Source organism: Protomyctophum bolini (assembly GCF_963924005.1).
Source record: "Protomyctophum bolini genome assembly, chromosome: 14".
NCBI lineage: Eukaryota > Metazoa > Chordata > Actinopteri > Myctophiformes > Myctophidae > Protomyctophum > Protomyctophum bolini.
Window position 1 is genome coordinate 38,116,767 of NC_137875.1, and position 27,500 is coordinate 38,144,266.

The following is a 27,500-nucleotide window of genomic DNA, read 5'->3' on the forward strand; positions in this document are numbered from 1 at the left end:
TGGGGCGAGAACCCCTTTTGGTGTTAGCATTATGTTATGCTTTAGCTATTGAAAAATAGCAGATCTACAAGCTCATAGCTTGTAGATCTACGAAGCTTGTGTAGGTCTGCTATTTTTGAAAAATCGAAGAATGATTTTTAGACTCTTAATCTCAGGTCAAAATGGGTCAGTGTCAATTTGACAATTTGACATGAAAACGTTTGGGGAACCACAGCCTTATGGGGGCCATTTTGGCTCTACAGCTCAAAGGTCAGAGTGTGTGTGGTTAATAATACTTTGCGTTTGTGGTTCGTGGTGCTGATGTCCATCTCCTCCTCGGCCAGGTTGAGGATGTTGGACGTGGGACTGCACTGGATCCTCTCGTCCTCTTGTCTCTGGAGCTTGTCGGCCACCATCTGGATGGCCTCCGTCCACTCGTCTCTGTGTATACGGACAGAAGAGTTACGGACAAACACGTCCATCCCACGTCCATAAACATCACTTTAACATTTTAACCCATTCTGACCTGAGATCAGATTCCTGACAGTTTTCTGAAAAAGCCACGTTTCCGCGTCAGTCGTCAGTCATTTTTTCAAAAATAGCAGACCTATACAAAATAGCAGATCTACAAGCTCGTAGCGTGCCACCGAGTGGCGCGCTACGAGCTTGTAGGTCTGCTATTTTTCAATAGCTAAAGCATGACATAGTGCTAACACCGAAAGGCGTTCCCGCACAAAATGGGTTAATTGGTTAACTGATCGACGGAGGAATTGGAGGCCAATTAGATTAACCCAATTATGTGAGGATGTAATCCTCTGGTTGACTTGATTATGAGGGCAATCGTTAGATGCAGCCTTAAACACTATACTTTACACGCTTGCACGTACTGTAAGAGAGAGATATACTAACTTTGGAGAGACAGAGAATATACAAAAATACAAAATACAAATAACTCCCAGTTCCAGTATCATAGATGCATTTCACGACTATAGTTACAGTTTCCCATAGCACTGTGTGTTAACATCCTTATACAGTACATTTGTGGAAAATTCTAAAGTTAAAGTTGGTTGACTTTGCTTTCGCGATGACACATTTTCCAAGGCCTGAATGGGACAACCCAACCTGTTAGGCAGAACGGTTACACACTCACATTATGTGTTTGGATTGATAAAGCAGCATTGTTTGAATTTAAAATACTGTTTTCAGTTCGAGTGCGATGGCAGATGCAGTTTCTTTTCCCCTCCTAGATTTGCAGAGGCACTAAAGCGGTTTCAATTAACGCAAACACCTATTTGTTCAACAGAGAGGAAGCATGGTCGACTAGAGGATCCACCCGATGAGCAATGATCACAGAGCAGAACTAATGCCGACCAGTGTGTGTGTGTGTGTGTGTGTGTGTGTGTGTGTGTGTGTGCTCGCTCACATGCGTTGGGGGGACAATGCATTGTTGTTAGCAAACGCTGTTCCTCCCCATTGACTTTCCATTAGCTGTGTTGTTCAACATCTGTTGAGAGTGAGTGTGTGTGTGTGTGTGTGTGTGTGTGTGTGTGTGTGTGTGTGTGTGTGTGTGTGTGTGTGTGTGTGTGCGTGCGTGCGTGTACATCATTTACTGTATAGTGTAGGGCCAGTCATGCATCAGAATGTATATGGGCACATAAATATTGAATCTTTTAGACGCCAAGCTTCCCTTTACTCAGACAGAATAGAATAGAATAGAATAGAATAGAATCACAAAATCACAAAAAAGTTTAACTACTGATGAAACTACTGCTTTAAAGTCAAAGGTGGTTTTAAAACTAGGTCAAAAATTGTTCTACAACAAAAGCGGGGAAAAATAGGACTTCACCAATACAGAATGAATGAAAGAAAGAATAAAAAAAAATAAAAGCATTTAAAAAAATCCACCCCTCGATCCCGCTTTGGGAAAAAGCAATCTGTTACGACCTCAATACGCCAAAAGGCACAAACAACACGGGAGGTCAGGAAACACACAAGACAACAACTCAAGCTTGAAACAAGCATTTTCTTCCTTTTCTGACGAAAACACAATTCACAGAATACAAAAAGAAAAAAAAGGAAAAAAAACACAAAATACAGAAGTTGATTGGTGCTCTGGGAATGACTTCAGAGCACTCTACAGAGGTGAGAACCAAGGGCGGTGTTTCCTATATATCCCCCCCCCCCCCACACACACACACACACACACTGGTGCCGTGGGAAACTCTGAAATCACTGCAAGACTTGTGGGGTACCAGGATCTGCTTACTTATTGATCATGCGTCGCGATAAGATGGTAATAATAAACCTGTCTGACTCCCCAACGTCCACCCCTCCCGATTGCCTTTTGTTTGGGTATAGCTAGCCCATATGTTTCCTTGCAGGATCTGACGGAAACATCCATCCGAACCCAAAGGGAAGCGTGTTTTAAAAGATCTGAATCCCTTTCTACTGCAAGCGGAGCTCTGAACATACCCTCTACACACTCCAAAACAAGGGCGAACTCAACTTACAATGCGTCTGAAACAATGCAACACTCAATTTGTGACAAGTGCGTGCGTGCGTGCGTGCGTGCGTGCGTGCGTGCGTGCGTGTGCGTGTGTGTGTGCGTGTGTGTGCGTGCGTGCGTGCGTGCGTGCACACATAAAAAGCAACAGGAATTCTCTCAAGGTCAGGCAGCAGATAAATGCTCTCTCTCGGTTAGAGAGAGAGTGTTTTTTTTTGTTGTATAATGAGTTTTTTTTTGTTGCTAATGAGAGATAATGGGCCTGCCTACAGTCAGGCACTGTGCCAGTGTGTGCCACCACCACTCTCTCCTCACGGCTGGGGCTGCGCTAGCTGGACCACTGCCAGGGCTGGTACAGTACAGTAGCAGCGATATATATATACAGTCTCTCTCATACAGTAGTACGTGCACATGCTGCAGCGTATATATACACGAAACTTTTCAACTGACAAGCTTCAATCGGCGCGCCCACATACTCCTCAACACATACAAGTACATGGTGCATGCAGATGCAAACGCTTACACAGTGCACGTGTGTGTGCGCGCACACACTGTGTAAGTATATGCCTTTGTAAGTATGGCTTTTCTCACACTCTTATAAACCGCTTGGAATGTCAAAGGAAAGCCGGCAAAATTTCAACCTATATCTTATAGTGTATTTCTATAAAATACCCTATGTCTTCCAATGTATTTCTATAAAATGCCCTATGCCTCCAATGTATTTCTATAAAATACCCTATGTCTTCCAATGTATTTCTATAAAATACTCTATGGCTGCCATTATAGAGACCTCTTAAAATCAGGGGGTATTACATCATTTGCTCAAACCGTGGCCTCACTCTGCGCTCTTTCATATAATGGCATGTTATATGACTAATTCGAGGCCGTTTTGCGCACGCCACGGGTGTCGGAAAGCGCATCTTACCGTGCTCATAATTCCAATATGACATTGGCCACGCCTCCATCTCTTAAAATTGGTCACATTATACACATTGTTTCATGTCATCAAGCGTACAGATTGTACACCTGATGACACAAATACATATACTGTACAATACATTTGGGTAGCAATAGCAAACACCTATCTGTTAACATGGTGATGGAAAGAGTGAGTGAGTGAGTGAGTGAGTGAGTGAGTGAGTGAGTGAGTGAGTGAGTGAGTGAGTGAGTGAGTGAGTGAGTGAGTGCGTGCGTGCGTGCGAGAGAGAGAGTAAGTGTGTGTGTGTGTGTGTGTGTGCGTGTGTGTGTGTGTGTGTGTGTGTGTGTGTGTGTGTTTTAAATTGAGACGACCGCAACTGCTTATTTGAATATCTGAGAATACACTATTAGAAGCTTGCATACATCTGACAGGACTGGACAGACAGCTGTAACACACACACACACACACACACACGTCACACACACACACACACACACACACACACACACACAGTCACACACACACACACACACACACACACACACACACACACACACACGCTCAAAGGACGCACGGAAGCATCTGTGGTCTTCTGGGCAAAGCTGTTCATTTGCTGCAGATAAACACCTCAGCTCCTCAGAAAAGAACGGAGCAGCTGGAGAATTTATGCCGGCACTACTTGAAAGGTCTCCTTTCTATACTGGCTCCTTCTTTCCACGCACACAGTCGCACACACACACACACACACACACACACACACACACACACACACACACAGTCACACACACACACACTGTACCCGTTTTCCCTCCCCTGCTTCTTTACCCTTCCTGCCGAGTTCAACATCAAAATGTGCTCATGATTTTATTCAGAGTCAGAGCCAGAGTTATGGCGACACACTTAACTTGCTGTGCGGCGCAGTGCCGAGAGTGACTCCACGACCCGTCGTCGTGTAGCAGAGTTTGTTTCACAACTGTAGAAACAACAAGGCCTGTTTCAGGACTCTTCACACTGTTAAAGGAGAATTCCATACTAAAAGGCTTTCTTACCTCTCTTTGTAGTTGTTAGGGTACGTCCCCGTCAAAGAGGTCCAGGTGTTATTTTGTGCAAAAGCTCCTTATTGGCTATATTTCCCCTACCATAAGCCCTAAATGAATTGCATTGAATTGAACGGGATGTATGGGGTGTTGTTGTGCTAATTCGCTTATTTCCATTGCTCAAAATTATATATTTTTTGTATATCCTCTCGTCATAATGTAAATAATAACCCAAGCGGCACACTTTACTACTTTTTTCGATGGAAATAAGCGAATTAGCACAACACCCCATACAATGCAATTCATTTCGGGCTTATGGTAGGGAAAATAGCCAATAAGGAGCTTTTGCACAAAATAACACCTGGACCTCTTTGATGGGGACTACTACAAAGAAAGGTAAGAAAGCCTTTTAGTATGTAATTCTCCTTTAAGTAACAAAAAGCTCTCCATCAAGCTCGATGTATTGTTTGGTTGTGCGTCATGTCTCGCAAAAACAAAAATCTGCGACACGCCGTGAGCTTTTACGTACATGTTTCGTGCGAGACACCGGCAACGCAAATAAGTTTAAGTCGGTCTGTGCGCTCCATCCAGTCTAAACAGGGTTCTCCTGTAGACTGGATGTATGAAATTATGTCTATATTTGTTGCTAGATATGGCCTTTCATGCATTACTCAGACTTGACAGAAAATGTGGTCCATGTGAATCTCGTGTAAAAGTGGAGATAGGGTATTTGACTACAGGTTTCCTGACAGAACTTTCAAATGGCTATGACAGTAGATGACAAGAGCCGACTCTAAATCACAATTAAATAATTATCGGGTGAGTATACACGCGATGCGCTATGAATTAGAACGCTGCCTGGATGAATCTAGCTTGTATACATTGGCTATTTTCACAACTTAAAAACGTTTTTTTTCTTAACCCATTTTGGGGGCGGGAGAACCCCTTTTGGTGTTTTAAGCATTACGTTATACTTCAGCTATTGAAAAAATAGCAGATCTACAAGCTCATAGCGCGCCACCGAGTGGCGCGCTACGAGCTTGTATAGGTCTGCTATTTATTTATTTTTAATCGTGAAAATGCAGCACAAATCTTTGAAAATTGAACACACATTCTTTCAGAAGACTTTTTTTTATATATATATTTCGACGTCAATAATAATGAAAAAAATAAACTGTTCTATGAAACATTCAAGCTTTCCACCCGACAAAGCATTCGGAGCCGCGCGACTGACTGACTGACTGACTGACTGACCTCTCGTCGGGGGAGTCCACGTGGAACGTCCTCTCGATGACGGTGGTCCACTGCAGACAGCGGATGATGAAGGTGTTTGGCTTGGGCCTCTCCGTCTTCATCAGCTGGCATTCTGGGAGAGAGAGAGCGAAGGAAGAGAGGATCACACCGACGTTCAACACAAGCAGCTTTTCTCTTTTTTTGTCTTCACATGATGGCAGGCACTGAGGTCCGGTTGTTGTCCCTCAACTCATACAGGTATACAAGCAGGTACAAGTGTTGATGTGATGTTCTGCAAAGGCTGCATGTGCAAACAAAACATAATATATATATATCAAAAAGACAGTCCCTTCCTTGGAAGGTTTTTCTCTTTTTGAGTGGTGCAACCACTCCTACAACCAGCAATGTCCGTGTACCCGTGTTGTATACCTGTCACCTACGTATGTATCAGTGGTCAATGGTCATGACTATGAGCACGAGTATATGTGACTTATTAATACCAGTAGGGGGAGCCAGAGACAGAGAGAGGGGTAGTGCTGTGCGCCGGCTGCCGGGCACGGCTGCACTAATAACTTTGGGGGCAGGCCCGTCTAGAGTTTGAATGGACAGGTATCAGTCAAAAGGGAGACATTAAAGAGGAAGGATGGATGGGTAAGGATCAACATATGGAATGTCAGAACAGGTTCTGACATAAGGGTGACTAAGGGTTTGAGGTTTGAGGTCAGATGTAGAGTTGCTGGCCAATATTGATGACCTCAGGGATCTCCATATGTGGGCTTAACTGCGACAGCAGGTCGCATTTACTATGACATAAGGCATCTCCATCCCTGATGATGTCACGTGATGTCACGACACCCTGGCCACTATATGGTAGGCTATGCCCATGGCATGGGCCCTAGCAGCTCTCTCACAGGGCTGTCAGCATGATGCCTGCCCCAGCATAACTGACTAGCTCTGCCTGCAGTCTCCCCTTTATAGGAGAGGATCCTACCACCCACAGAGAAGCAATTAAACAAACCCAGCTTGTCTACAAGCTCACAGCTATCAGCTGAACCTGAATAGGTAACCCCACACCTAGATGTTCTATTTTAGATTATACATCATATGGGGTTACATTCATTTCCCCCGATAATAGACATACTTTACACTTGACATTGAGGAACACCCCTACTCCTCCACAGTACTTGGCACCTTCCCCCCTTCTTAAAGTGCCAGCACTGGAAAGGCCATACACACACTGAGGTTGCAATCAACACAGGTTAATAAACGGAATGTTTTCCCTTTGTGTATCATTTCATTTGTACATCCTGTAAATGCATACATCAACAGTATTGACATTATATGATATGATTATATGGACCTGTCTGCCCCACTACCCACAGTCTGTGTGGTATGTGCGTGCGTGCAATGTCCTTAATCAGTGTGTGTGTGTGTGTGTGTGTGTGTGTGTGTGTGTGTGTGTGTGTGTGTGTGTGTGTGTGTGTGTATGTATGCCCCGTGACATCATGGTAAATGCGACCTGCAGTGGCAATAGGAATTAAAACAAAAAAAGGAAGCTACTGTAACAAGCAAAAAGTAAAGAGTACAGGTCAGACTGGTTGAATGTGTTTTTGTTGTTCTTTTGTTTGTGTTTGTTACAGTAGTTCAGGGCTCTGAAAAAAATATATACTCTTTCTGGGACTGTATAGGGCTTTGGAGACACCTCAAGTGCTTCCCAGTCCCAGACAGTGCTTATGTATACATGCATTGCAGTACAACAATTCATCCACTAGATGACAGTTGTAAGACTATCTGGCAGTGGCTCTCCCACAATGCAACACTGCATTTTCAGGAAGTGAAGTTGACCTGTATTTTTTTCTTTTATTTTCTTGTTGTTGTTGTTGCTGCAAGTGATCGATGCTGTGGTTGTCACAACCTGTCAGACTTCATTATGCCCCTGCTGCTCCACCAAGTGAGTTTGCTGTCATTTCTCATTCTCACCTTTACTCGTGGCTAATAATGTGTTGCATTCTACTAACTGAAGTGTAAATATCACACGCTTATGTTGTCTAAAGGTGCTGCTTTCTGTGATTTTCTTGTGTTTATCCCCTGTATTATGTTCACCAATATTGGTGTCTAATATTACATGCTCAATTCAGCACTCAGTTTCAGGTACAGAAGTCACTTTCGATGCCAACAATTATCTTTAACCACTTTCAACCTGGTGACCCTGATTGGGGCATGTCATTAAACTTAAAGGCAAGACTTTTCAAAGATTTTCAGAAATTGGTATAGAATAACTATACATCGTCTATTTCCCCTGGGCCACACCGTACGATGAAGTCTGAAATAGGGCATGAGTGGTTAACTCTTTATGTAATCGTTTGAAAATGGCAAAAGGCTTATACTAGGGAACTGGAGGGCATCAAATGATTATATCGAAAGTTGGGACTATTTTAAAACGGTGTTTTGTTATTGAGAAAAGATCCTAAGGAATGACTTATCGGAGTTAGCAGTTAGCAGGATAGTGTTGTCCAGTATTGTGTTAGCTTTTTACTTGATTCAGACGTTGGAGCGATAGGCTGATAGAGCCTTCATCAGCAGGTCACCCCCCCATGACACACACACAAACACACACACACACACACACACACACACACACACACACAGTTCCAGCACCAACTCTTGCTGCCTTTTACGTGTGCAAAAATTCTGCAAAACAAGTTCAGCAATGTAATAACTGTACATAAACATGTCACTTCATATATGTGTATTTTGTACAATTACACAAATAACTGTATCACTATTTGTGTAGCCATTTGAACGAAATGAAGATCAGATCACAACAAGACGTGAGCTGTGAATGGCAGCCAGACGCGAAAGGAAAAGAAAGAAAAGAGAAGCCATTATAGCCATCTACAGTGCATTTGTATACTCTGCGGTTCTGCGAAAAAACGTTAGGAAGGAAACAGACTTAAACTCCACATCTGCTCCACGTCCGTTTAGCACACAGCCATTGATTATTAACATGGGAGTGGATAGAAGAGCGGCCTTTAAACCACCCAATATTTGAGCTCTCTATAGCCAAGGGATACAGTATGTGCTGATGCTCATAGTGGCACATTTCTGTGCAAATGGGCAATGCAGTCCTCCATTGCCACAGAGATAGTTAACTGTACACACACGCGCGCACACGCACACACACAGGCCTGTGAGCAACAACTGCATGGTCAGCCGATGCCAAATTTTTGCACACACTGCTCTCCCTGGATGTGAACGATGAACCTCGTACCCCTTTTGAGATTCTGTCCAGAAATCCCGCAAATCGTTACACAGTATCTCTATAGTCATGTGCTCAAGACGGATCTGTCCGATATTTCATGTTCCATCCTAATTGGCTAACATTGGCTTTCAAAGTTTGCATGCAGGATTGGCCCCGTTTTGAACAAAAAGCCTCAAATCATGCAATTTACATTTCAATCTTTCACTGACTTTCCTACTATAGGCTGAGGAATATATCCCACCCTTTTCACATTGGCCTGTTATAGCGCCACCAACAGGTGGATTTTTGCCAAACACATTTCTGGAACAAAATGCCTCAAAATGCCATCCAAAGGCGTAAAGAAGAAATGGCACCCGTTTTAAACATTGGCCTGTTATAGCGCCACCAGGAGGCCACAGGCCACTGCCCTGGTGGAGACCATGTGCCCCCGAGGGGCACTTTATCTAGTTTTCTCTCACATCCTCCCCCATCTCCTCTCCTGTCATCCTCCCCTATCCCCCTCCTCTCCTCTCCTCTGTCCGTTCTTCCCATTATTTTCAGTTTAAGTGTGGCACAGCACAGCACGGCATGGCTCAGCCTAAATATAGACAGGAAGGTTAATGACAACACCAGTCAGGTCGTAGACGCAAGCAGAGTCTCATTGTAACGCACCTACACACACACACACACACACACACACACACACACACACACACACACACACACACACAGTCACACACACACACACACGCACACACACACACACACACACACACACACACAGTCACACACACACACACACACACACGGAAACCTCTACCTGCCTCGCTAACACGGCCTGCTGTGCCGCCAGAAAACAAGGTCATGGCAGCGCTGGTGCCAAAGACCACACACACACACACGCGCGCGTGAGCACGCGTGCAAGCACGCGCACACACACAAACAAATTCATACTGAAGTTTGAATGTTAGCTGAAACTGGGTTATTGGCCACAGCAGGCATGAGTGAGGCTGTGTCAGTGTGTCCGTGTGTGTGTGTATGCGTGTGTGTGTGTGTGTGTGTGCGTGTGTGTGTGTGACGGGTTTGTATGTATGAGTCCCTCTACAGGGAGCAGGCCTGTATCATCTCTATTCCATCTGACCATTGCTGTTCTCTCTCTCTCACTCACACACACGCACACACACACACACACAGTACACACACAGTACACACACACACACACACACACACACACACACAGTACACACACGCCAGCCACCTGGCCTCCCAGCTTTGGGCAACAGATGTGGCAGTGCCAGTGGCGGTGCCAAGCAGCCGGAGCCGGATGTATGGCCTGGCCTGCTCTCTCTCTCCCCACACATTCTCTCTCCTCTCTTTTCCCCTCCTCCTCCTCCTCTCGTTCCTCTCGTCTTCATCCTCCTCCTCCTCCTCCTCCTCCTCCTCCCCTCCTCCTGCCTGTCGGTTGTTGTTGCTGCATGACGATGGTCTCCGTCACGTCTCCACTCCAGCCCTCGTCCTCTGCGTCCTTCGCCGTCCATTAACCCATTCTGAACGGGAACCCGTTTTGGTGTCAGCATCATGTCATGCTTTAGCTATTGAAAAATAGCAGATCTACAAGCTCATAGCGCGCCACCGAGTGGCGCGCTACGAGCTTGTAGGTCTGCTATTTTTTGAAAAATCGAAGAACGACTGACATTTTTTAGAATCTGATCTCAGGTCAGAACGGGTTAATCAGACCAGTGTGTGTCCCAGTGGAAACCTCGTTATGAATCTGATCTCAGGTCAGAATGGGTTAAGACATGTCCTGGCTCCGGTCCTATAAGGCTGTTTCCACGCTGACATCTTTCGGGGCCATCTCTTTCCCTCTTCTTGTCTGGACGACTCGTCCCTCTTTTGTTATCGTTCACTCTTTTCCGTCGCCTCGTTTCTTTTGCGTTATACCGCCCCCCCTCGTGATCTCTCGAGAACAGCTTTCCGAGCTGCGCTGCTGAATCTGTCGGCCGCGGGGGGGGACATTCAGAACGTGTATACGTTGTTGTTGTTAGTGGGAATGAAAACATATAGGCGACCCACCGGAAGAGGAGACCAAATGTCTCCTTATCTGTGCACATTCTATTGGGTGGCGCCCATGCAGAGGTAAATTCAAAGGGAAACAAAGCAGTTTTTTCCATTGTTTTTTTGCCGATGGGGGGGAGGGGGGTGGGGGGGGTGTTGCAAGGGGTCCCCAGCGAAATGAGGAACTGTACAACCACGTCAACTCTATTTTATATTTTGCCTGTTCGGAAAACCAACGTATACCAGCCTCCATCGCGTTGCATCACGGTGTGTTGTGAGCTAGCAGATCTGCCATTTAAAAAAAGAACAAAGGTGATCCCTGACTGTCACAAAATACTTTCAGCCAGGTGGTCCGGAGCCAAATACCTATGAAGTTGGGGTTTTTTGAACACTGCAGGCTTCATGAAATAAATAAAAACGCCGAACGATGATGAACAGACAACAATTGGAGGTTAACTTTATGACAACAAATGCCGTTCCAAAATGCAAGCCATTAATTTGAGGCGCCATGCTGAAGCGACAGTGAGCAATGGCAATAAATACTGCAAATACGCCGTTATGTCCATTAGGCCTCGTGCCAGGGAGTCCAGCAGCAGCTCAGTGCCTATCAGATTATGAGCTGTGTGCCGATTTGGACGTGTTAGAAATGCAGCGCACAAGCAGCAGCGGCGATGTATCTAGACGAGTCCACGGTGAGGTGCCCTGTATGTAGGCCAGCTGTAGGCAATCTGCGGTGTCGAGCTGCTGCTAAATGAGACACCACAGTACTGATTGCCTACAGCTGGCCTTCAGGGTACCGTGCCGTGGGTTTTCGTCTGTAGTGGTGGTACACACACGTTTCAAATCCTCCGTGTTAATTCAATTCTGAGCATATGTACAAATGGTTTAAAAGTAACGCTGTATGACGTTTTCACTGCATAAGACGATTTGTAAACCGCAAGTATGAAACTATGAACTCTATCTGAACGGCAGCCTCAGCCGTTTTGCTCTGCATTGTGGGACGGCGGCGAGGTGCGACAGGCAGCAGCAGCAGCGGCGGCGGCGCTGAGAATGAGTGACGTTAACAGTCGCCTCGTTAGCTCATTAGCGGGTTAATTACACATGTTAACGAAACCGGTTAGCCAGGTGCAGACAGATGATGCTCCCATACATGGTTAATTAACCCATTCTGATCGGGAACCCATTTTGGTGTTTGCATCATGTTATGCTTTAGCTATTGAAAAATAGCAGATCTACAAGCTCGTAGCGCGCCACCGAGTGGCGCGCTACGAGCTTGTAGGTCTGCTATTTTTGAAAAATCGAAGAACGACTGACATTTTTCAGAATCTGATCTCAGGTCAGAATGGGTTCATCAGACCAGTGTGTGTCCAGTGGAAACCTCGTGTGAATCTGATCTCAGGTCAGAATGGGTTAAGGGGAGCTGTGACTAAACGTGGGCCTCGTGCCCCTCTAGACGTCTGAGGAACACATCATCAATGTCTTGCCGCCGGGGCCAAGCTGATGCAATCACCTTTGGTGCGTTTCGACGTCCTTCTCTCTATACTGTATGATGAAAGGATATGAATGTTTCTGTAACATTTTGTCAGCCGAACGCATGAAAAACAACAAACTGAACCCAGCGGAGCGTCGGGAGTCCTGACGTCACTCACTCGGAGAATAACATTCTTAAAATTCGTCTCGTATAAAGCATTGTGGTCCAAAAAGAAACAAACTTGTCTCGGCGATATTGTCGGGGAAGGTGTCTCCGTATCGTTTATGACAGTCAGTCCCTTGATACAGTCTGCGAAATGTAACTAATTCAGCAGCAGTAATATTACTAGCGTTTTCTCACAGTCAGTTGATTCTTCATTATCCATTATGAGTGAAACACCCGGCCAGGATGATTTGCTTATTTTTCAACCAGTTCTCATATGAGGCGATCTAAAAAATCCCCCCTATGGTGATTACAATGCAAATAGAAAGTACATGAAGACTCAGAGTCAGCGCCCTCTGCCGATATTGACGTCAGACTTCGGTGCTGCATGTTGCCTTTAAAGACACAAATCACAATCAACTAGTGCACACATAGTACTGGTAATATTCTGAGAGCGTACAAATGGAACCAAATGGACCCGGAATCGACGCTCAGGATTTTACTGTGTACCATCCGTTATGTATACCATGAGGTCAGCGGACTGACCTCATGCTTCCTTCTATGCATGAGGAGTCCAAGCTGCTTCTTTTCCACCTGACAGGGGAGAGTTTCCCCGTTTGGACGTAGCGCGTGGGAAGGAACACGTTATTCCGACCAGTTCCTTTCCCCTCCATCAGGCGCCCCCCGGCTGGCCAGGGGGAGGCAGTTTAGAGACCATGGGATTAATCAAACGCAGCTTGCGGAGTCAGTTCAGTCAGTCAACCTCAAGGGAAGTTCTTGCCATGCTCAAAGGCCCATGCTATGCTCAAGGGGTTAACATGCTGCATTACTATGTGGGAGTATACGTGTGTACAAGTCTCACACGTCATTCGCCGATGCGGCAGTCAGCTGACTAACTGGGCAGGCTACTTAAGCTCACTAGTCTCCATGCTCTTCCTGCCTTCCTCTGCTCATGGTTCCCAGCTGCATGTGATGTTTTCTGTTCCTCGTGGTTGTTACTACTGCTTTTGCTGTCTGCGGGTGCAGCTACTGCGTCTGCTGCTTAAATTATGCTTCTCAGCTACTGTCCATGCTGTGATAAGGGCCTGCAGGTTGTATGCAAAATATTGAGTTTGATATGATTCTGCTGATGCTGAGTTCTATCATGTGGCTTCAACAAGCTTCATAATAGCCTGTTCTGGTTATTAAGCCGGATGCGCAGACAGTGCTGCACCTTCTATTGTATGTGGTATATGTGTCTACAGTCAAAGCCACGTTTTCATTTAGCTGATGTTTGCCAAGCCAGCTCAGGCGCAGTGTTTGTCCCCTCCAGCTATGGGTTCTCAAATCATGTGCAGTGGTTGCCACGTGCGCTTTTATAAGCAACGTTGGGCTTGTTTTCTGTAGTCAATGTTTGTTCTGGTTTTGGTCAGGGGCCCAAATGACCTTGTCCAATGAAATGTGTTGTTCAAGTCAGCATAGTCATTGGGGTGTATATATATTGTAAGTTAAGTTCTCATGTGGTGAGTCCTAGTCGGGCATGGGATGGTTCTACACCTAGTTGCTTTCTTTCTCAAGATCTGGCAACTCAGCTGCCTGTTGTGTCTCCTAACAGTTTCATTCATTTTGAAGCTAGACTTCAGTCACACTCTGCTTACCAAAGTATTAACAAGTATTACCTAACACTTTCTATATGTGCTTGGAAAGTATTGCTGTGAGTTAACTACCTTAATGGCAATCTCTATATAGATTTGGTGCTTTAATACTGCTTGTAGCCATGTGGTTTGTTGAGGTTCCTCATTGCCACGAGGGTTGTTCATGCTAAACTAATGCTAAAGCTAGCACCCTTTTCACCCTGTGATGTATCATGCTTCAGTTTATGCCTGGCTAACACTAATACTTCTATGCAGCAGCAGCAGCTGTATAAGAGCTTTCTGCCCGTCAATTAATTCATACGTGGCATTATTAATCTTAAAGTTTTTTCCATGTTTCCAAGGACCGTATCATACGTTATTGTTAATTCATCTCAATGGATTTCAGTCATGCGCAGTGTCATATTAAAGTAGGTTAAGATTGCAAATTGCATTTGCAGTAATCTCATGTCAAGTGTCATAGCCTTCTGTCTAGTTTATTTACTTCCGTAGATTTGTTTCTAGCTGTTATTTTGGATGTATTTCTTATTTATTTAATTAGTGCTTCCTTTGTCGTTCTATCATGTCTCAGCTTCACTATCCGGGTTGAGCTGTCTTGGAGAAGAGCTAAAAGCTTAACAAACTGCTGCCTCCGTCCGCCCCTCAAGCCTATCTAGCTGTCGGTCCAGTCACTCTAGCGTATACCCTCCTCACTCTCTTTGAGGTCAGAAGTTCAGATTAAAATATACGTATACGTATATAGCGTCCTGTCACCGTGCGTCCCATTGCCCATTCGTCACTTTAAATGTCTCAGATTCATATTGTATGTTCTGTTGATCAGTCCTCGAGTAAGATTAGGTAATGGCAGTTGCTTTGTGGGACTGAAGATGTTTCAGAAGGTGGTAGGCTAGCAGCTTGCTGTGTCGCTTCATTTCTGCACAGCTAACATCCACTGCCAGGAGCTCTAAATTGAAACTCCTAAGCATTAATTCATCACTTATCTGCGAGAGGATCTGGGTTGAAGGAAGGCAGCCATAGACTATGTCTATGTTCGCAGCAAGCTTGGCTTCTGTGTCGCAGTGCTTGTGCGACCTATCGGTTGTGGTTTCCCCGGTGCAGTCTGGGAAATGTACTCTGCCAGTTGTATTCAGATCAGTAATCGATTTGAAGTCGCTCAGTGCCACTATAGTATTGAGTAACAGCATTAGGAAAATGTAACCAAATGTAACCAAGTGTAACCCTAACCCTAACCTTAACCCAACAGGATAATTATGTCATGGTATACATGGAGGCCTCATATCTGGTCTCGAAACGAGCCTCCAGATTCCTAGGCTGCCCCTGGTTAGTTGTGTGACCTCATGCAGCGTGTCATCAGGACGACGGATCCAAATGTTTGGCTCATGGTGCTCATTAAACGTTAAAGTAGTCTATAGTAGTGCAAGATGGCCAGTATATCTTGTTAACCTATTCACCGTTGCAGTTAGTAGGGATGGGGCAGATTTTCTTGTGGCTGCTTGGTAGCTACTTTTTCAGGTGGAATCCTACTGTAAGCCTGCATTTTCTGGTACCAGCTCAGCGGCCTCGCGGTTAGACCCGGACTGGGAGGTTGCGGCTCGATCACCGGCTGGGTCATTCCAAAGACTAAAAATAAAATGGGACCCAGTGCCTCCTTCGATCCTCGGCACCAATGGTCGGAGTGGAGTAAGTCCCTGCGTCATACTAGTGTCACGTCCAGGGGCTGTACGTGTACATCAATCTGCTCACTCTGCTGAAACAAGTTAGGCTCCTGCCCTCGGGCCTCATGACTCGGCAAGGCTGTTTTCTGCCCATCTTAGTTATTGCAACTAATGGCATGACAGTAATCAATTCATAGTTAATTGCATAGATGTTGTCAAACAACCGTAACCTTTGTCATTGCTTCTTCATAGAAGCTGTTTGGCGTTGTGTTAAATTAATTTATAATATTAATTAATTATTAATACTAATTAATATTTTATACAAAAGTGGCTATTCAGGACAGGCACATATCTAGGCATGCTTTCTCTCAAAGCATATCATGTTTTATCTGTTATCTGTGGCTCATCCGTTCATCAGGTCATGACCCCCAGATGATCTTCTGGTCCTAAGCTTTCTTTCAGCACAATCACAGATGTCCTGGGTCGCTCAGTCAGGAGATTCACCAATACTTCTTCAGCCGGTGTGGGCCCGTTGGGGTTTCTTCGAAAGTGATGGTTCTAGTATCTAGCGAAGAAGTAAGTCCATCACCATCACCCACGTGCAGGCTGCAGTTCTGTCGATCCCGCAGCATTATAGATTTCTTGCATGGGACATAGTAGTGTATCTCATCTTAGTTCTGGACGAGGGTGGTCTCGAACAGTTCTCGGGTCTGTATGACATGAAGCTTATTTTAACTTCTTTAAAGCTCATAATCAATTGCTCAAAGGCTGCATGAAGAGCATATGCCGCTTATGTAAGTTATTCATAAAGGGCCTCTATCACTTGGGTGTTTAAATAGTTTAGGATTAAGATCTAAGGCTTCTCTCTTTAAGTATTGGTATCTCGGCTTGCGCGGTGTGGGAAGTCTCTCCTGCTGATCTCGACCCTCAGCATGATCTCTGTTTTCCGATCCGTGCTAGGATCCCCTATTCACTCTTTAATTCATTCATTTAGTCAGGATGAAGTATAAGTAACTCTGTCTCTGCTTGTGTCTTTAGTTCTGCATCGGGCAACCTGCTCTGGCTGTGTTCTGGACTCCGTCAGGTGGCGTGAGCCCTGCTTAATCGGCTATCGGTCTCCTCAGCTCATTCCCTGGCTACTCCCGATTCTACCGCCACGCTGATGCATCAGTCGCCACCTGAAACTCAGGCCAATGGTCCTCAGCTGCCCATGAATCATCATGTGCATCTAATCGGAAGAGCTTTCAGTTGTTTATTCAGAATGTAATGAGTGCAAGTGCTGTATTCGATCAGGGATGGTAATCTTATTTCCTTGCATATACGGTGGTCGCTGGGGGCAGTTAAATTGGTGGCATTTCACAAGCTAATGTTAATAATGGTTCGTTGATGTTCCTCTACAGTGGCATTAAAGGAACATCGGGGTAATGGTGGTTTCCTCACTCTGGTGTTAGAGGGATGTTGGGGTAACATGAATGGTCGCACTACATGTAAGATCTGTTTCGCTGGGTGAAGTTCCTACAGGTCGTTATAAGCTAATGGCTTATAGTTCAGTTTCTCCTCAAGCTCATGTTTATAGTGGCTCTAGAGAAACAGCGCATGCCGATGGAGTTTCCTCATTATGGCATAGAGGACGTCGGCATAACGGCGAGCATGCCGATGGCGTTTCCTCATACTGGCGTAGAGGACGTTGGCATAACGGCGAGCATGCCGATGGCGTTTCCTCATACTGGCGTAGAGGACGTCGGCATACCGGTGAATGGTTGCACTACACGTAAGCCCTGCGAAAGCAGCGTAGAATATTCCTCCATATGCTATGGAGGAATACCGGTGAATGGTTGCACTACACGTAAGCCCTGCGAAAGCAGCATAGAATATTCCTCCATAATGGCGTTATGGAGGAATGGCCTATCGGCTAGCGCAGCCATGCAGGCCTCATTCAGCTTAAGCTTAAAGTCTAGCATGCCTATTCTCAAAAATGGTTTTGAGTCCGGCGCTCACCCCACACATATAACTTTCCCAGATAAGCCTCACGATTACCAGCGTGGCGTCATGGCACACATAGCTCACATAAAGTTAAAATATCCGTGCAGATCCAGAAATTGCATAGCCGTTGCATTTCGTCACTATCGAGTGGGATATCTGCCCGGATGGGTATCGGTTGAGGATTCCCGTAGGTTTGATAGATTGAAATATTTTCAATGTAGGAATACAGTACATTTTAAGCACAAACTCAATACAGAGACTGTCCACTGTGAGTGTAAGCCCCGCGAAGCAGCGTAGAATATTCCTCCATAATGGCGTTATGGAGGAATGGCCTATCGGCTAGCGCAGCCATGCAGGCCTCATTCAGCTTAAGCTTAAAGTCTAGCATGCTTATACTCAAAAATGGTTTTGAGTTCGGCGCTCACCCCACACATTATTTTTCTCAGCTAAGCCTCACGATTACCAGCGTGGCGTCATGGCACACATAGCTCACATAAAGTTAAAATATCCGTGCAGGATCCAGAAATTGCATAGCCGTTGCATTTCGTCACTATCGAGTGGGATATCTGCCCGGATGTGTATCGGTTGAGTCTTCCCGTAGGGCGTTCTCGGTTCTGCTTGTTGGGGGGTTATCCGTGCAGGTTCCAGAAATGCATATTCGCATTTCGTCACTGTGCATTCATAGTGGGTCACCTGCCCGGATTGACGGTGAAGGTTCACCGAAGGTATGCGTGTTGGGGGGTTATTGTATATCTATCTCCCTGCTCTTATGTTTTATGTTGTTGCTAATCATGCCGAGCAGGGAGAATTCCAGCAGAGCCGAACGCCAAGTCAAATATCATATGCACACTTGTTACTCATGCTGCAATAAATATTGTTTAATCTATTCGTGAGTTGTCTGACTGAAATCAAACGCAGCTTGCGGAGTCAGTTCAGTCAGTCAACCTCAAGGGAAGTTCTTGCCATGCTCAAAGGCCCATGCTATGCTCAAGGGGTTAACATGCTGCATTACTATGTGGGAGTATACGTGTGTACAAGTCTCACACGTCATTCGCCGATGCGGCAGTCAGCTGACTAACTGGGCAGGCTACTTAAGCTCACTAGTCTCCATGCTCTTCCTGCCTTCCTCTGCTCATGGTTCCCAGCTGCATGTGATGTTTTCTCCCACCACCACCCCAGCACCACCGGTGGGCTCTGCTATCTATGCTCCCCATGGGGGGTTATTGTATATCTATCTCCCTGCTCTTATGTTTTATGTTGTTGCTAATCATGCCGAGCAGGGAGAATTCCAGCAGAGCCGAACGCCAAGTCAAATATCATATGCACACTTGTTACTCATGCTGCAATAAATATTGTTTAATCTATTCGTGAGTTGTCTGACTGAACTGCATGTTTTTGTGAGGGTAAACCTACCCTAGGGGACACGGGGAGAACATGCAAACTCCACACAGGAAGGCCCTTTCGCCAACCCCTGCCTCGGGTATGGGCACTGATGTAATCAACACGCCCCCAGCGGGAATCAAACCCAGGACCTTATGAGGCGACAGCGCTACCGACTGTGCCACCGTGCCCCTTTAGATAAAACATTCTGTAAACCGTTTGCATAATTATACTCAACAATGAATTAGCTTCATACAGCTCATCTCTAACAAGAAGTGGCATTAGACCTGTCCTATACAGTATTGATCAAATAGCATTCTCTAGACATAATAGATGTCTAATCATGTAGATGTCTAGTTTTTCGTGTACAGTATTTTAACACCATACAGTACCTGCCCAAGCTGGTCATTTTACGGGAGAAATTACATCAAGGGAGGGGCGTGGGAAAGGAGGTTGATCTAAGCTACCGCAAGAAACACAAAGGCGAGGATCACAAAGTGTTTCTTATTTTATACTGTAATCCCTCCACAACAGAGGCAGTTATGGCAGGGTAAGGTTTGGAGATAATTCACATTGAAATTTGCAAAAAGCAGTATGTTATTGCCAAAGAGCGGGCAATGAGAGGTGGGGCTTAGAATTGACTAGCTAGGGGGTCTGGGATGAAGTAGTAGGGTACAAAGTAGGTAACATACTTGTTAGGGTCTGGGGTGAAGCAGTAGGGTACAAAGTAGGTAACATACTTGTTAGGGTCTGGGGTGAAGCAGTAGGGTACAAAGTAGGTAACACACTAGTTAGGGTCTGGGATGAAGCAGTAGGGTACAAAGTAGGTAACATACTAGTTAGGGTCTGGGGTGAAGCAGTAGGGTACAAAGTAGGCAACATACTTGTTAGGGTCTGGGGTGAAGCAGTAGGGTACAAAGTAGGCAACATACTTGTTAGGGTCTGGGGTGAAGCAGTAGGGTACAAAGTAGGCAACACACTAGTTAGGGTCTGGGGTGAAGCAGTAGGGTACAAAGTAGGTAACATACTAGTTAGGGTCTGGGGTGAAGCAGTAGGGTACAAAGTAGGTAACATACTAGTTAGGGTCTGGGGTGAAGCAGTAGGGTACAAAGTAGGTAACATACTAGTTAGGGTCTGGGGTGAAGCAGTAGGGTACAAAGTAGGCAACATACTTGTTAGGGTCTGGGGTGAAGCAGTAGGGTACAAAGTAGGCAACACACTAGTTAGGGTCTGGGGTGAAGCAGTAGGGTACAAAGTAGGTAACATACTAGTTAGGGTCTGGGGTGAAGCAGTAGGGTACAAAGTAGGTAACATACTTGTTAGGGTCTGGGGTGAAGCAGTAGGGTACAAAGTAGGTAACATACTAGTTAGGGTCTGGGATGAAGCAGTAGGGTACAAAGTAGGTAACACACTAGTTAGGGTCTGGGATGAAGCAGTAGGGTACAAAGTAGGTAACATACTTGTTAGGGTCTGGGGTGAAGCAGTAGGGTACAAAGTAGGTAACACACTAGTTAGGGTCTGGGATGAAGCAGTAGGGTACAAAGTAGGCAACATACTAGTTAGGGTCTGGGGTGAAGCAGTAGGGTACAAAGTAGGTAACATACTTGTTAGGGTCTGGGATGAAGCAGTAGGGTACAAAGTAGGTAACACACTAGTTAGGGTCTGGAGATTAAGTAGTAGGGTACAAAGTAGGTAACACACTAGTTAGGGTCTGGGGTGAAGCAGTAGGGTACAAAGTAGGTAACATACTAGTTAGGGTCTGGGGTGAAGCAGTAGGGTACAAAGTAGGTAACATACTAGTTAGGGTCTGGGATGAAGCAGTAGGGTACAAAGTAGGTAACATACTTGACTAGTTAGGGTCTGGGATGAAGTAGTAGGGTACAAAGTAGGTAACATACTAGTTAGGGTCTGGGATGAAGCAGTAGGGTACAAAGTAGGTAACATACTAGTTAGGGTCTGGGATGAAGCAGTAGGGTACAAAGTAGGTAACATACTTGTTAGGGTCTGGGGTGAAGCAGTAGGGTACAAAGTAGGCAACATACTTGTTAGGGTCTGGGGTGAAGCAGTAGGGTACAAAGTAGGCAACATACTTGCTACAGAGAAGTTGTTGAGGGGGTAGGGCAGGTCTGCGTCTTGTGGCTTCTCTTTGTATCCAACGAACGAGCCGTCTGTCTTCAAAAGGAAGTACCGCGGTCGCCAGTTCTTTATATATTCACCTGTAAAGGAAAGAAAGAAAAGAAAGAAAGAAGTCAGATGTAGTCATACCAACTTCAACACGGCAATGATGATGATTAATAAGGATGAAGATTGTCCTACTGAATAGTTATACGGAGGATGCTCTCTCACACACACACACACACACACACACACACACACACACACACACACACACACACACACACACACACACACACACACACACACACACACGCACACACACACACACACACACACGCACGCACACACCTTCCAATGTCTCCCCATGCCAGGAACATTTAGGCTGCTATATGGGTGGGTGTCAAGGCGAAGACCCCCTCTCCATCCAACATGCACATGCATACGCACATCTACATACATTCACACATTCACAGATAGGAGTACACACAATGTCAAATGTAATGCACACTTGCAGGAACAAACCACACGTAATGCGTATGTATGCGTATGCCAACACACATTCGTGACAGCGTATAGACTATAGACTCGAGAATAGGAGAGGAGAGGAGAGGTGAGGAGGTCCCAACACCTTTCGCCCCGTCTCAGACAGCAGCAACAAATAACAACATCTGTTGAACAGCTGGTGGGTGAGTATTACCCCAGCGGCTGGCAGCGGGCTGGCACTGTGTGTTATACTGCAGCTTTATATCAGATGACCTGCTGCAGGATTACATGGGTGTCAAACATCGCCACGGCACAGTGGCCCACAGTGCTCACTGGAAAGAGCACGCACGCACACACACACACACACACACACACACACACACACACACACACACACACACACACACACACACACACAAATGTTGATTAACAAACACAAGCATGCACACAGGCAACCAAGTACGCATGCATGCACGCACGCAGTAATATCAAAGTTTGAATGTTGAAAGACTCAAAGTTGAGATTCTGGCTATACCGTACACACATACTGTACAGTATGCACACACTCGTATACACAAACAGATGAACACACACTCGCTGTCTCACACACACACAAAACTGAAAGCCTGAGGTACGAGCGCGCGTAGAAAGGATTTGTGCGTTTGTGTGACAAATAAAATCTTAAATATGAACCGTTTCCAACTTGGTATTTTTACATTATTGCCTTCTTGTAATTTTAATTAAAAACAAATTTATAACGTATAAGGGAAGTACATAATGTCTGCTCTCCTGCTCCTCTTAGCCCATTTTGGGGGCGGGAACCCCTTTTGGTGTTAGCGTTACGTTATGCTTTAGCTATTGAAAAACAGCAGATCTACAAGCTCATAGCCGTGCAAACCGAGTGGCGCGCTACGAGCTTGTAGGTCTGCTAATTTTTTTTAAATCGAAGAACGACTGACACATAGAAACACAGCTTTTTCAGAAAACTGTCAGAAATGTAGAAGACATTTTTAGAATCTGATCTCAGGTCAGAATATGAAGCAGCCATTCCAGCACAGACCTACCAAAATGTGCGCACCCCGCCATAGAAAAAAATGTAGAAACAACAAACATGCAACACGCACCACGAACTCCCCCCCCCCCTACACATCGCTCGGCGACATCTCTGATCACCTTCTTTTTTTTTCTGTTGAGAGAGAGAGAGACAGAGAGAGGAAAATAGGCAGCGTGTGTTCTGTTTGTAACATCCACTTAAATCGTTAAGTGATAGCAGGCCCCGCTCGTTAACACGCTGCGGAAAAAGAAACACCTGCTCCGCGCTGACTGACTGACTGACTGACTGACTGACTGACTGCCTGGTACCTCTGGGTGGCGGTGGTGGAGGGTGTCAACATTGGGAGGGGGCATACACATTACACACAGACAGGCAGACAGGCAGGATGCCAAGACCATGTCAGGATCACCAAATCGCACCTTATTATACCCAACTCTCCCTCTCTCTCTCTTTGTCTGACATTCTCTCTCTCTCTCTCTCTCTCTTCTTCCTCCCGATGGTGGGGTCAATTTGCTTTCCGTTCTTGTAAATTGCACTTCCAATTGTTATTGATTCCTTCGACCAGAAGGTGTAATTCAGCCCAGGCCCATGTTACAGCAAGGCGCGGTTTCCACAACTACGGTATAACTTTGACGTTCTGCTCGAGGCAGTGTTACCACGCTGCATTGTTATTTTACTGTTTGTTAATTAAGTATTATGTTTGCATTTGGCTCTTTGTGTAGCGTTGTGAAGTGTGAAGTGGGTATAGAAGCCGAGACAATAACATGGCGTTTTGCCCAAAACAGAATTCCCTGCGCCGTGAGCCTCACTGTGTGGCCTTCCTTACGTGTGTCACTGTGAAAATATCACAAAAATAAAAAGTATTACGGCATCTTAAAATAAGTGTTTTAGTGGTGAGGTGTCCGTTTTCAAGTTAATTGTTTTGTTCCCAATTGTTCCCAGATTGTGTCAAATCTGTGAACCCATATTGCGCTGCCAATTGAAATAAAAAAATAAAAATCACACCCGCGTGAACTGAGTGGTGCAACTCCCCCCCTCCCCCTCTCTCTCTCTCTCTCTCATTAGCAGGCAACAGTGCAGCACTGTCTCTCTCTCTGTTTCTGGCACAACAGCGCCCCTACTGGTACTAATAGTCATACTGGTGCTCATGAACCAACACATAGGTATAGGTGAACCAACACGGACATTGCTGTTCCTTGGCGTGGTTGCACCACGTATTTTAATACTATTTAACATTTTAATTTTAACATACAGAAAACGGACCTGTGTTTTCGGGGGGATGGGTGTGTAAATCCCAGCCATGTCTGTGCGGGCCGGAGTCACCCAAGCATCAAGTTGACAAAGTCACCAAGAAATGCATAATAAATAAATAAAAAGATTAGTTAACAGAAACTTCAAACTCGGCGGGAGAAAGACAAGATTGAGTGATGGACGACAAAATGGACGGAAAGAGATAAACCGATAGAAACTATTAAAAACTGGCAGCACAGGACCGGGCTGGCCCGTTCCAAGTCCAGTCATTTCTCTGAGTCAGTTCCTAGATGAAGTGTCCAAACCAATGGGAAGCCTGTGGCTGGCTGCTTCGCCCGCTCAGCTGTCCAGTACAACTGAAAACAGTTAAGCAATCCTGCTGGCTGCTATCTGGCACGCCGGGCTGTGTGTGTGTGTGTGTGTGTGTGTGTGTGTGTGTGTGTGTGTGTGTGTACACGTCCACTGGGGGGGCGGGGGTGGGGGCAGCCAGGGGTGGCACAGACGGTGAGAGATGGACAGTTGTCCACACACACTCACGCGCGCAAACACACACACATACACACACGGTTCCAAGCAAACATGCACACACGTCACACACACACACACATACACTTACACCCACTAACACAATTCTAATTTGCCCGTTTCCAATTTCTCCAACTGATCCAATGGTGTTCTGTCAAACTATCCCATCTTGGCCCTGGCTGTAATGAGTCCACAGCGCTCTCTCCCACTCTAGGCAGCTTGTCTGGGGAGCCACATGCCTCTAGTTTGGACTGCTGGAGAGAACCGAACAGCCGGTCTCCTGCCCACACCATCTCTTGCAGACCTCCTCACAGTTTCATTCCGTTTTTTTTTTTACACAATCTCACTTTTTTCCCTTAAGGCCAATTAGGACACTACAATATAAACTGCTTTAATCCATTCTAGGCGGGAACCCCTTTTGGTGTTAGCATTACAGTATGTTATGCTTTAGCTATTGAAAAATAGCAGATCTACAAGCTATACGAGCTTGTAGGTCTGCTAGTTTTGAAAAATCGTGAAAATGTGGCACAAATCTTTGAATATATATTCTTTCAGAGCGAACGTTTTTAATGCTAATCTTTGCTGCTGGGGGGGGGGGGGGGGGGGGGGGGGGTGGGACAACCTGGAACAACATATTTTCAGATGGAGGGTCGGCGGCAAATGACATAATTTTTGGGGTCCTTGACATGAAATATTGAGATATAGAAACATGAGGTTTATCAGAAAAGTGTCATGATTTAGAAGACTTTTTTTTTTAAATATTTCGACGTCGGGTCTAAATGGATTAAGATGACAGGAGTCTCTGCCGTGTCTTGTCTCACAACTTGCTGTGATTAAGCTATAGCAACATCTTAAATAAGGGCAGTTTTAAGAGGAATCAAGAGGAAATGCACCGTGAAATATATATATTTTAAGATCTCTGGACTAATATGTTGTCGCCCCCACAAGCTGTGCAGTCACATACATTTTGCAGTCTTTCACATGTTTTTTTTTCCCCCTGTGCTTTGATTTTCAGTTTAATTACCCCGAATTTTGCTACGTGCCGTGGCGTGTTTATATACCTCCTGGCTGTCACACATGCATTTTGCACATTGGTATTGCTGTTTTGCACATTGGTATTGTTGTATGCCAGATACCGTTCTATTGTTTGGATGTTTTTCCAACACCTTTCAGCCCATATATTCCAGAGTAACTTACAGAAAGTAAAATCCTGTGTTCATTTAGCTCTGAGAGTGTACAAAATGTGTAACCAAATGGGGCACAGTAGTGGTGGCCTAAAGGTTAGAGGAGGTTACTGCACTGAAGCATTGGGTGGGGAAGTTGAATAGCCACTTCCATTAGTCGGATATTTGACTATACCAATATCTCCCAAGAACAGATTCCGAGCTGCGCTGCTGAATCTGTTGGCAGGGGGCATTCAATCAGAACGCGTATACATTGTTGTTGTTAGTGGGAATGAAGCGCCCCAAGAGGAGGGCATGAGAGCAGATCAAACGGGCCAACATCCCGTTATACCCACATTCTATAATATATATATATATATTGTTATTTTTTTCTTTTTTCATCCGAGTTAAATGGTTCAGTCGATAAATGAATACTGAGGATTATTACTGTGCAATGAGCTCTGTGTCATGACATGCTCAAGGATACATTGACAGGATTCACTTTCTATCGTGCTTTATACAATAAAAACTAAATAAAAACTGACTATGGCCCTGGTCAGCTATAGGACTAGGTGCTACTGTCAATGCAAGTGCATGAGGCTACCATGTCGAACTGCAGGTATAGCCCCAACAAAACAATTAAATACAAAGGTAATTTACTGCAGGTTTTGGGCAGGAATGTTTTTGGCTGGTGCCATTTTCGACGTACCCTAAACTTGTGCCATAATAAGGCTCTGGGAATTTTGCTTCTGGAGCGTCTTGGAGGAGTACATGTTTTTGGCACATTATTGCGCCGTTTGCAGCTTGCAGCATTAGCATTCAGAGGCAGAGCTGAATCAGCTGTGACTGCTCCCGTTCCAGGCTATCTGATTGGACAATTACAACAGCACACTGACTAACTGTCACTCAATTAGCGGACTGATTAACTGTTCATTTGAGGATGGAGTGGCAAAGAACGCGTGTGCGTGTGCGTGTGTGTGTGCGTGTGTGCGTGTGCGTGTGCGTGTGTGTGTGTGTGTGTGCGTGTGCGTGCGTGTGTGTGTGTGTGTGTGAGAGAGAGAGAAACTGAGTGAGAAACACAGAAATGCACAACTTTTCAAAAAACTCAGATGAACTTTCCACTCTCTTTATCATTGTATCTCATTGTCTCACTGAACTTCAAGACAGACAACCGCACGCCCCCCCCCCCATTCCCTGGAACCCCAACGTTGCCCGAGGAGGAAAGCTGTGACAACCGATAAATAACTAACTAAATAACTATGTGCACTCACCAGCCATTTGTTAATCAACCCGAACAGGGATTTAATGTAATGCTTTGGCTGGGGCTGGTAGCTGATTTGCAGATGGCTTAAAGACGGGGCTGTGAGGCATGGGTCCCTGCAAGCTGGAAGGGGGGGGGGGGGGGGGGGTTCTGCACGTTCCAACACACACACACACACACACACACACACACACACACACACACACACACACAGTCCACCAGCACAGGGTGGGTAGGGCTCTCTCTGGATGTGCCCACCACTGACAAACAAGAGTGCGCCGCGCACGCACAGACACACACACACACGCAGGGAACTGGGAAGTGTTGTAGGTGGCCAAGGAAGGAAGGAAGGAATGAAGGAAGGAAGGAAGAGAAAGGGAATTCATAAAGCTAGGC

The 27,500-nt window shown here is 45.5% G+C and overlaps 1 protein-coding gene across 1 annotated transcript in view; it reads right to left on the reverse strand.

Moving 5' to 3' along the window:
* akt3a (v-akt murine thymoma viral oncogene homolog 3a) overlaps positions 1 to 27,500 on the reverse strand; it is a gene marked incomplete at both ends in the record, with an annotated part of 85,777 nt that overhangs the window by 37,108 nt on the left and 21,169 nt on the right. Inside the window, 3 exons of the mRNA XM_080781358.1 lie at positions 276 to 420; positions 5,693 to 5,804; positions 21,340 to 21,465. Coding sequence (XP_080637484.1) covers positions 276 to 420; positions 5,693 to 5,804; positions 21,340 to 21,465 — 383 coding nt within the window. The remainder of the gene's footprint in view (positions 1 to 275; positions 421 to 5,692; positions 5,805 to 21,339; positions 21,466 to 27,500) is intronic.